The 12,448-nt window shown below is 36.1% G+C and overlaps 1 protein-coding gene across 5 annotated transcripts in view; it reads right to left on the reverse strand.

The window, feature by feature from the left end:
- Nucleotides 1-12,448, reverse strand: part of PPP4R4 (protein phosphatase 4 regulatory subunit 4) — a 104,672-nt gene that overhangs the window by 23,995 nt on the left and 68,229 nt on the right. For all 5 annotated transcript variants that reach the window (XM_027571050.2, XM_027571047.2, XM_027571046.2 and 2 more), the window contains 5 exons: nt 11,299-11,376; nt 10,366-10,449; nt 9,590-9,772; nt 2,506-2,611; nt 891-1,038 (listed from right to left, as the gene is read on the reverse strand). In XM_027571050.2, coding sequence (XP_027426851.1) covers nt 891-1,038; nt 2,506-2,611; nt 9,590-9,772; nt 10,366-10,449; nt 11,299-11,376 — 599 coding nt within the window. The remainder of the gene's footprint in view (nt 1-890; nt 1,039-2,505; nt 2,612-9,589; nt 9,773-10,365; nt 10,450-11,298; nt 11,377-12,448) is intronic.

Genomic DNA, 12,448 nt, shown 5'->3' on the forward strand with positions numbered 1-12,448 from the left:
TTGGGCAAACACTTTTGTATCCAAAAGCTAATTAGTATATGGTGTTGCTGGACCCATTTGTTGGGCTGGCAGCTGCCCAGGCAGGAGAGTGGAAACCAAGACAAATTGCTATGCAATGATCTCTTACCCCCCAAAATAACCAATCTTCATGGAGCAATGTTCCATTAATCTTCATTTCGTTTTTGAATTGGCAGGTTGCTTTCTCTTAGGGCGAGTACTATGCTTTTAAGTCATATTGACCTGGGTAAAGATGATTTCATTTCCTTTCAAATAATTTTGGTGAAATGCTTGGTAAGTGATAGTTCATCACACTGGGAGCTGCTTTTCTAGACTCACAACTTTAATTTGCAAAATGTTAACAACATAGTTAGATTCATTAGTGATTTACCACAGATAAGATGCACAAAATACTGAGGCCAGTGCAGTGGCATTTTGTGTATTTTCTTACACTGAAAATATAAAACAAAAACCAATCTCTTGATTGCCCCTAAAAATGGACAGAACTTCGCCAAGCCAACTTTGAGTTATTTTTTCTTTAGTCTTAGAAGATCCATAAATTAAGACTATCTACTCAACCTTCTCCTGATGTCAATGTGTGTATCCAAGTGTCAGGAGAAGCCTGCCAGTCTGGCTTTGACTACTGCCCTCTCGACCCATTAAACAAAAGACTGGGGACAGTTAAAAAAAGATTATGCTTCCAAGTCCTATTGAGGCTCATTAACTAGGACTACTAGGAATTTCAAAGTAAGTTTAAATTATTTACTTGTCTTTTTAAACTGACTATGAAAAAGATTTTGCATGTGTTCATTATATTAGATAAGTAGATATATTATAGAAGATAAATTTAAAAGTACAACTTTTTCAAGTATTTTCTTGGATTGGTACCATACCTCACATTTGCCACAGGATCATGTGTCAGTTCGATAGCAGGTAGAAAGAAATATTTACAGAAAAATGATTTGGAAAAGATCTCTATAATAAATTCACAGGTATCCAAAAATCGAAGTCTATTCCAATAACTTTTTCCTTGGCCCAGTTCTAGAAACAACAATAACAAAAAAGAGAAGTTTAATTTTTCCTACACGAAATTATATGTGACAAAATCAAACACACAAAATCCATGACAAGTTTCTTTGTATCCACAATTTGTTTAGCAAATACAAGAGGTAAGAGAAAAAAAATCATATTATACACTCCAGATTTGTAGACTTCCAAAATAATGACATCTCAAAAACCAGAAAAAAATGTAATTTTTAAGTACTGAATATATAAACTATTTTTGATCACCCATTATGTGCTGCGTACTTTAAACGTATTATCACATTTAATCCTGAAAAGCAATCCAATGGGATAAGCATAGATTTATCCTCCTGAGAGGAGATTCAGAGGTTAAAGTCACAGAGCTGGTTGGTGCAGAGTTGGAATTCAAATGCAAGTTTGTATAATTTCAAACTTTGAAGTTATATTTGATCAATCAAATTAACTGTTTTCTTTGTCTCATTCTCATGAGAATGCCTTGAAGTGGTTTAAGTCATATGTAAACACTGTATTACTGACAATAATTCAGGTTAACATTTAAAGGATTATTTTCTCCCTTATTACACAAATGTTCAAAAGCAAAATTCTTAATATTTAAAACCAAACAGAATCTCATTACAAAATAAAACTGATTCTAAATGTGTGGTCCTATCACTGAAAAATGAAAATTAAATTAAAACAGAGTAAAAAAGAGAACGATTAAAGTATACCGAGCATAGTTTTTCTTAAATAGAATTTTATATACTCTAATTTTTTGAAAAGTGGTGATCCATACTTAAAATGGTAAACTCCAATAACTAGAAAATCCCATTACCTACCTATGCTGGAAAACAGTTTAATAAAAACATTAAGACATTATGGTCAAAGCAAGTATACAAGTAATTAAAAAGGATGTATAAGTGTGTGCCACTATTTCTAGAATTAACACTCCAACTAAAGGTTTTTACCTTGATTTTAGCCCTTAGTAAATTAAATTTGCATTTGTTAATTGACTTAATTTTTTGAAGACATTATGAACCACCTAGGCTTACCAGATTCATATTTATGTGCACTGTCAACTCTACTCAAGGAAACAAACCAAAAACCCCCTCATTCTGTTAATATTTAAAATAAAAACATAAAATAAATGACTACATTTATGGATATTCTACTCATATTTTAGCTCCAAACGCTATTTCATCAGGGTAGAAACTAGACTTTCAACATAAATATACATTATTTTAATTTCTCAAGTGTAGAAACTCACTAAAGGAGGCCCAGACCAATTATTACTTCCATTCATCACAGACTGATCCTGTCATATAGATTTCTAAAACCAAAAAAAATTAACCTACAAAACTCAAAGACAAACACACTCCAGATATTTACCAATATCAGCTTAACTATTCATGGCAAAATGATAAAGTCAGAGCTCACTAAGGCCCGTTTACTTTCTCTTTTTCAAAATGAGAGGCAATGATTACTTACGTTCAATTAATTTTTGAATGACCTCATGTCTCTGTTCTTGTTTACGATTATAACGCAGAAAAATGCATAGAGTTCGTGAAGCTGCCTTTTGAACAGGCAAGACATTCTTAAAGAAATAGGTAAGAAAGACAATTAAATCAATCTAATAGCATAATTTTGCTCCACAAATCAATTTTCAGTTTTGGCTAAAAGCGAGAGCAATGTTGTCTGCCTCTCAAATCACCGTGTTAGTGTCTTCACAATTTAATGTTAATATCATTCAGGCAAATCAACTAAAATATCACATTACAAAGTTAATGTAGTTTGGCACAGTCATTTTCAAATCATCCAGATCTGATTTATATTTGACTATCCTTTCTCTGCCACTTCAGCTTAAGTGACATTCTCCAATACATCTCAGCCACCCATTCTCTTAGCCATTCCCTGGACCTTGTCATTCATTTATTCAACACCTATTTGCAAGAACATGCCCTGTGTCAGATACATCACCAAAAATGTGCCACTTCTAAAATAGAAACCTAGAGATCCCATGATCAGGTATACTTTTCAATCGTTCTGGTTTGCTTCTGCCTCTTCTACCTCAGTGTCATCCATTGAGATCCCTGGTCAATACCACAGATAAAACTTAAAATCCAAGGGACACCATGTCAGTAACTCTTACTAGCGTTCTATATACTCCTTTGTCTTTTGAATTTCTGTCACACCACTGGGCACAACTAATTAATTTTAAATGAATTCAATCATCTACTTTCCTGGGTTTGGGTTCAAATTGCATACTAGAGAAAAATCTCTCAACCAGATATACTGTGTCCAGTATAAAATTCATGTTCACCATCTTGGCTTACATATAAATACTATAATATTTAATTCTTGAAGATTCAGAGTATTATAGTGCTATTAGAGGATCCTTGAAATTCAAGTAAAATAAAACTTTACATTGCTGGGAGTGTGCTCCCAGCTACCAACTCTCGTGTTTTATACAAGCTATTTCTCACTATTGAGTATTATTCTGTGCGTTTTTAATGTGTTAAATGTAAAAGGAGACTATTCACTATGAATTAGAACAGAAAGTTTAAGAAATGTGCATAAACAGAAACATCACAGGAATTTTAAACAATAAATTTTAGATAAATGAACTAAATAAAAACATGTTACTCTTTTCTTTCATTTTGTGTACTCTAACAGAATTTCAAATGCATAAATACTAGTCATATGAAAATATGTATATTTTGGTTTTGGGTGCTATTGTAAATGGAATCGATTCTCTAATTTCTCTTTCTACAGTTGCATTGCTAGTGTATAAAAAAGCAACTGATTTCTGTGCACTGATTTTTTTTTTAAAGATTTTATTTATTTATTTAGAGAGAGCGAGAGAGAGTGAGAGAGAGAGCACAAGAGGGGCTGGGTCAGAGGGAAAAGCAGACTCCCTGCCGAGCAAGGAGCCTGATGCGGGACTCGATTCCGGGACTCCAGGATCATGACCTGGGCCGAAGGCGGTCGCTTAACCAACTGAGCCACCCAGGCGCCCTCTGTGCCCTGATTTTGTATCCTGCCACATTACTGAATTGCTGTATGAGTTCTAGTAATTTGGGGGTGGAATCTTTTGGGTTTTCCCCATAAAGTATCACGTCATCTGTGAAGAGAAAGAGTTTGACTTCTTCTTTGCCAATCTGAATACATTTTATTTCTTTTTGTTGTCTCATTGCTGTTGCTAGGACTTCTAGTACTATGTTGAACAATAGTGGCGAGAGTGGGCATCCTTGACGTGTTCCTGATCTTAAGAGAAAGGCTCTCATCTTTTCCCCATCGAGGATGATATTCGCTGTGGGTTTTTCATAGATGGATTTTATGAACTTGAGGAATGTTCCCTCTATCCCTATACTCTGAAGAGTTTTAATCAGGAAAGGAAGATACCTCAGAATAAACCTAACCAAAGAGGTAAAGGATCTATACTCTTGGAACTACAGAACACTCATGAAAGAAACTGAAGAAGACACCAAAACATGGAAAAACATTCCATGATCATGGATCAGAAGAATAAACATTGTTAAAATGTCTATGCTACCCAGAGCAATCTATACCTTCAACGCCATCCCGATCAAAATTCCAATGACATTTTTCAAAGTGCTGGAACAAACAATCCTAAAATTTGTATGGAATCAGAAAAGACCCCGAATCGCCAAGGAAATGTTGAAAAAGAAAAACAAAGCTGGGGGCATCATGTTGCCTGATTTTAAGCTATATTACAAGGCAATGATCACCAAGACAGCATGGTACCGGCACAAAAACAGACATATAAACCAATGGAACAGAATAGAGAGCCCAGATATGGACCCTCAACTCTATGGTCAAATAATCTTTGACAAAGCAGGAAAAAATATGCAATGGAAAAAAGACAGTCTCATCAATAAATGGTGCTGGGAAAATTGGACAGCTATATACAGAAGAATGAAACGACCATTCTCTAACACCATACACAAAGATAAACTCAAAATGGATGAAAAACCTCAATGTGAGGCAGGAATCCATCAAAATCCTAGAGGAGAACAAAGGCAGTAACCTTTTCGACATCGGCCACAGCAACTTCTTTCAAGATACATCTCCAAAGGCTAGTGAAGCAAAAGCAAAAATGAACTTTTGGGACTTCATCAAGATAAAAAACTTCTGCACAGCAAAGGAAATAGTCAACAAAATAAAGAGGCAACCCACAGAATGGGAGAAGATATTTGCAAATGACACTACAGACAAAGCGCTGATTTTCAAGATTTATAAAGAACTTCTCAAACTCAACACCCAAAAAACAATCAAGTCGAAAAATGGGCAGAAGACATGAACAGACACTTCTCCAAAGAAGACATACAAATGGCTAACAGACACATGAAAAAATGTTCATCATCATTAGCCATCAGGGAAATTCAAATCAAAACCACACTGAGATATCAACTTACACCAGTTAAAATGGCAAAAATCAACAAGGCAAGAAACAACAAATGTTGGAGAGGTTGTGGAGAAAGGGGAGCCCTCTTACACTGTTGGTGGGAATGCAAGTTGGTACAGCCACTTTGGAAAACAGTGTGGAGATTCCTCAAAAAATTAAAAATAAAGCTACCCTATGACCCAGCAATTGCACTACTGGGTATTTACCCCAAAGACACAGATGTAGCGAAAAGAAGGGGCACCTGTACCCCAACGTTCATAGCAACGATGTCCATAATAGCCAAACTGTGGAAAGAGCTGAGATGCCCTTCAACAGATGACTGGATAAAGAAGATGTGGTCCATATATACAACGGAATACTACTCAGCCATCAGAAAGGATAAATACCCAACTTTTACATCAACATGGATGGGACTGGAGGAGATTATGCTAAGTGAAATAAGTCAAGCAGAGAAAGTCAATTATCCTATGGTTTCACTTATTTGTGGAACATAAGGAATAGCCTGGAGGACATTAGGAGAAGGAAGGGAAAAATGAGGGGGGGGAATCGGAGGGAGAGATGAACCATGAGAGACTATGGACTCCAAGAAACAAACTGAGGGTTCTAGAGGGGCGGGGGGTGTGGCCTGGTGATGGGTATTAAGGAGGGCACGTACTGCATGGAGCACTGGGTGTTATACGAAAACAATGAATCATGGATCGCTACATCAAAATCTAATGATGCACTGTATGGTGACTAACATAATAAAATAAAATAAAATAAAATTTTAAAAAAATATGTCTATTTTGTACCTCACAGTATAACATAAGTTATCTTTTGGGCCAGAAATCAGAGATAAATGTAATCATATCAAAAACACATAGAGCCAGCCTGAATAAGTTGTGACAATTGGAGCACACCAATAATGATCGCAGTTGATTAAAACAGTATTTAATATTAGAGAATGAGCCTGAAAGAGAGAACAAAACCAAAACAAAACTCAGTTGTCACCATTGGAAGTGGTACCTACACCATCTCCTAGCTCTGAAAATTGATCATAGGAGGAAAAAACTAAAGATTACCTGAGGAAATATATTTCAGCATAATCAGATTACCCACATGGATGAAGTAAAGCATCTCTTCATAGAAGAATGCCATGAAAAATGTAGAAGTGATAGAATTTTTAAAAATCACTCCTCTGCAAGTTCTAATATAAACAGATTCAGGAAGGATCATCAGTGGATGCTAAACCTAATGGGTGTAAGGTTGATGAAAAACTGGTGTTCAGAGTGTTCAGTGTCAGCTTCCGATTACAGTGCACCTTGCAAGGGAGAAAACATAATTTTGCAGTGGGGTAATACAACTGTCACCACTGGAGAACCACTCCGAGCTCACTTACAGAGGAACACGTGTCCAGAGATGATGCGATATAAAATACAAAGCAGCATCTGTGACGTATTCTTGCCAAAAATGTTTAACCTAAAACTCAGCAAGTCTTTAGATCTAATTTTCCGTTTACAAGAAATATTGAGAATAGGTGAACAAGCTAACACCATGAAACAGCAATCTGACAAATTCAGAATTGGAATATTCTACAGGATGATGAAGTCTCTTCCACAATTCAATGTCATGAAGAAGTGGGGAAAGGGAGACAGGGAGTCTGTTCTGAATTAAAAGACAATTAAGAGTTGTAACAGTCAAAGGCAATAGCCAAACGATCTTAATTGGATCCTGTATGGAATAAAACAACTATAAAATATGTTTGGGGAACACAATGTGAACTACATGGATATGAAATGGTATTGAAGAATAACTGTCCATTTTGCAAAATGTAACGATTATACTGTGATTATATAGGAGAATGTCTTTTTTTAGAGATGAACATTGAAATGTTGAGAGATAAAATACAGTGACATCTATAATTTAAAATTCCTCAGCACAATGAAATAGAAAAAGCAAATATGGCAAAATGTTAACAATTGTTCAGTCTCGCTGGGTTCTACATGAGGTTTCATCACAGTATCTTCTCCGCCTCTCTGTATCTTTAAAATTTTTTTCACAACAAAAGAAAAAAAGTTAATGTCATTCCTCAAAATCTTCTAAAGATTTTCCTTGTTTCAGAGAATACAAGCTAGATTCCACATCACGGCCCAGGCACCCCCCCTTCCTCACCTCTCCACCACCTGCCACACTAGCTTCCTTGCTCCTCACGCAACCACATTTTCTTTGCCCAGACCATTTGTCCTTCATCCACGTGGTAACTCCTTTACTTTGTTCAAGCCTCCGCATGAAGCTTACTTGACCAGAAAGGACATTTCCCTGACCGCTATCTCCACCACAGCATCCCACTACCTTCTGTCATATTCCTCACCCTCTACCCTGCTTTACTGTGCTTCACTGTACTTTTCACCCCTGACATACTATATATGTATGTTGCTTTACCACCAGTCTCCAGTAGAATTTCAGGTTCTGTGATAACACATCCTTTGTCTCTTTTGTTCATTGCTGTATCCTGGTACCCAAAATATAGTAGTGCTTGGCACATAGTAAGCACTCAATAAATTTTGCTGAATGAATGAATTATGACCATTAGGTGTGGAATTACAAATACAAATCTTTCTTTTCTCCAGAACATCCTCTTTGATCACAGAAAATGTGCTATAATAATCATGTATCTCCTTTTAACTGTGGAATTACTGCCTTGTAAAAGAAAATAGTAAAACAATCTCTTAGGCTTACAGGTACTTTGTTCGCACTCTGTGTTGTAAATAATTTCTCTTTCTTGATAAGAGAAGTTAAAAATATGGAGTAAGTATATATTCTTAAGCTTTGTAAACACAGCACGGCAACCAACTCATCACACTGAGATAAACAATGAAGATCAAACCACAGCACTTACCCGCATCTGTAAACACATCACCCATCCTGTTGTATTCTGTATCCCGATACCACCACCCTTTGGAACACAAGCTCCGTTTGGAGAAGTCTCTGTCTTATCCACTCCTATATCCCTCCCTCCTGAAACAGTGCCTGACACCTAGCAGGCACTCAAATAGGTAATTTCTGAATAAAGTAATTCATTAATTCTGCTCAATTTTATGTGAAATTTCCTATGTGGCACACTCATGCACTGTCCTCTGATAGGGGAGTCACTGATGTCATTTCTTAAGACTATTAAAGCTATAATGTAACCTTCATGCTCTAGGCTTTGCCTTGATGAATGAAATTAACCTGTAGAGTGTCAGTTCATGAAACGTATGCCTAGTTTCTTACTTAAGTTGTAAATGACACCAATAACGTTATTTTTTTTTTCTTTTTAATCTTTGAAGCTAACCCTGATTTTGGTTTTCTGAAATGGCTACAAGAGCTCATTATCTCCCTTTTATTGAGAACAATGACACTATAAAGCACTTTTTCAACAGTTTCTAAAACGTACATGTTATATGGAACTTTTTCATACTTCAAAAATGGTAGGAAGACATCCTATTAAATGTACAGTGAACTGTAGGCTAAATAAACCTCTGAAATTTTTGTGAAAAAGGTAGACAACTTACTCTCTGGGGGATGTGAGTACAAATCTTTTCCTTTCTTTTTTTTTTCCCTGCTTTTGACTCTAATTTTAAGGTTATCCATAGTAGGCCATCATGTTTTTAATATAAGCTTTATCTGTTACACAGCCACTTTTTAGAGGTATTTTAAAAGAAAAAGCAACTCCACTAAGATTTAGGGACTTATGGATTATCTTGGCAACATGGCATAGTTGAGGGAGGCTCTGAGGCCACGACACATAAAAGGTGGATATCAGAGCAAAAGGGACTTAGCAGTTGAGATCACAGACTCCTGCCAACCTGCCTTTTGAGAAGAACTATATCAAGTTTGAAGGGAATCTGTTTACACTCTCCTTGGCAACATATGGAAAAAGGGTAAGTAAAGGTACCACCTGTTCATTCTTCAACCCAGCTATGTCGACAATGTTCAAAAATAAGCATTACTGAAGAAGCACGGGGAAATCTGAGCTTCCCCCTCAGGGATCTAGGAGGATAACATCTTTCCAGGGCAAAATGGAATAAACAGAGTTTGTTGTACTATTTTGAGAATGGGAAGAATTTGGTAATTCCAAAATCAAGTGTGAGTTCAAAAGATTTAGATGAAAGATACTGGGCTCACATTTGTCATCATGATTGTGAACATTCTTTGTAAGAAACGATAATAAATCTGATCACTTGATATGATATGCGGCAGACAGGCATATTTCTGTAGTAGCTTCTCATGAGTTCTCCATTTCAAGGAGGCTGCAGCTCGCTGCTCAGCAGCCGTGAGGGCTGGGATCAAGTCAGGCAGAGATGATAACTGAAAAAACACACATCAGAAGACTGATGAAAATAAATCAAGTGCAGCATTCAGTCAAACTATTCAGTCTTACAATACATTGGGAGAGGAATATTCTCACTCACTTCAGAACCTAGGAGGATCTTAGCTGTCACAGGGAGATAATTATCTGGCAAAATCAAATATGTTTCAAAAAAATCCATAAGTAAAATTTACGGTTACTGAAAATAAGATTTTGAAATAGAGAATGGGACTCAATCCTTCTAACTAAAGTAAAATTTCTTATATTTCGCTGTTGGAAAATTTTGACCTTCTACATTCCTACTCTTCTGTCCTCACCAGATGCTATTCTTAGAATAATAATTAATGCTAATAAAAACTGGAAATATCAATGTAAACTCCAAGGACAATAAATAAGAATCATGGTAATGGAAGAATTGTAGGGGAAATTTAGGCTGTTGAAGCTCCAAGAGACATTTACTAAGCCACCTGCTATTATGGGGCAAGCACTACTTTAAATGTTTTCCGCACATTCTCTCATTGATTCCCCACAACTCTATAGAGTCAGATCATATTTAAAACATTCAGGAACTTCTCTGATACATGGCTTTTACCTTATTTTCTTGAATACTGCTTTCTCCACCAGTAGACATAAGTTCAAGGATTTCTGGAAGATGATCTATAAGAGCATCTAGTACCTTTCAATAGAGATATCAATTACTGTTATGGCAACTACTGTTTTTCTAATCTTAGATTAGCCTCATAAGTCAATTTCTGTGCAGAAAGAGTATTATTTACCAAACAACATTTAGGGAGTTTCTATTTTCTTACATTGCCATCTTCTTGCTGGAACATTTTAGAAACATAATCAACTGCCTTGATCAAAACTACCTATGAAAAGAGATTAGTATATCTGCCCCTTGATATTGTTCAAATAGTCTAGATCTGAGACAGCTACTTCCATACAACCAATATGCTGAAAAACTGCCTCTCAACTCTTAAAAAGCAATTTAAGTAAGATAGCACCCTCAGCAATGTGTAAATATTGATGAGTTGAGCTAGCAGTCATTTGGGTGAACAGGATATACTACATGAAGCATCAAAATAAAGTATTTCAGTTTTCCCAAGTATATTCCCTAAACAATGCTGAGAGAGAAAAAAAAAAAAGATGTAAAATGTGATATAAAATAGGATTGCAATTAAGTAAAATAAAAACTTCTTCATAGCAAATAAAAAAGAAAAGAAAAACTTAAAAATATAACAAAACAGAAACAGTGATTGGAACTAAAGGTATCCTTTTGTCTGTCTACTTTTTGGCATGTCCTAAATTCTTCTTAATAAACAAATATACATATATATTTTAAAACTGAGTATTTTTTTAAAGATCTCAACTTCCAGTCTATGATACAATTGTACCTTGTCTTGACGCTTTTGGGGCTAGTCAGCTGAAAGAATTCATGCAATTCCTAAGAAGTGGGGGGAAGAGGGGAAGGGCGTTGACAATATTCAGACTTAACATGAAAAACCAAAGAGTAAGAAGCTATTACCTCCAGTGATTCATCTTGTAATAATGTTATTAGTTCTTTATGTATTAAATATACTCCAGAATTCAGAAGTTTAGATACCTGAAATGGAACAATAAAGTCTCTCAGGTTTAAAACTACTAGACATCTAAAGGTTATAATAATATTTTACAAAACGCATCCCTGTTAGATACTTCTTCTAAAATGAAACTAGGTTACCACACAAATGTAAAAATTAGATTTCTAGAAAAATTAATTGCAGAGAAAACCAGCTTTTCAGTCTGCTTTGTAACATTCTGGAGTGTGGGTACACGAGGGTGGGAAAGTCAGTGCCCACAGGCGCGTAGAAAGTACAGGATGGATTTATCAGTCATAATTTTCATAACACAAGCAGTAAGTCCATGGACACCTCTAGCTCATATTTTAAAGTCTTACAGCAGTCAACAGGGTCTGACAGGACATCATGGGCGTATGAGCATTCACCCTGGTTCAGCGCCTCCCGAGGAGGGTAAGCACTACAGAAGGTCGGTGTGACACAGCGATAGAGGGGGCCCCTGAGCAAGCAAGACACCGACGATTTTTCCCATCCAAGACTTTAATCAGCACAAGAGGAGTTGGAAGGGTCTAATCCAGCTCCCCTGTGAACAAGTCTGTTCTTCTTCCTCCAGGCAAACTCAGAACCCACAATGGTAAATTCACCAGTTTCTACTTCATCTTTTTTTTCTTTTTCTTTTTGGGGCTTGGTGTTTTGTTTGTTTGTTTGTTTTTACATATTGGGCTTCTGGGTAAGCCTTTCTTTGCGGGGGAGGGAAGCTTCCTGGATAAAGAAAATGTTTTAAAAAACTTTGCTCTACAGGGCTGTCTTCTGACTTGTTCAAAATATTTTCAAAATAACATATTTCTGAAAAACAAGAATGAAGTTAGGACATGGTAAAATAACTATCATAATTTAACAACAGCACTGTGAGAAAAATTTAAATCCACCAATGGATTCTCACTACTCAGAAAGGATAAACTTAGACTAACAATCTATCTTATGGAGTATCAGTAACAGCCTACCTACGTGGTATGATTGAGAGAACCTGGCAACTAGCCACCAAAGAGCTAGATCAATGATCCAAACTCACTCCTACCAGTAACATATTTTTATGGACACATTTCAGATGTTTATTTA

This window comes from Zalophus californianus, chromosome 6, assembly GCF_009762305.2.
Source record: "Zalophus californianus isolate mZalCal1 chromosome 6, mZalCal1.pri.v2, whole genome shotgun sequence".
Lineage (NCBI taxonomy): Eukaryota > Metazoa > Chordata > Mammalia > Carnivora > Otariidae > Zalophus > Zalophus californianus.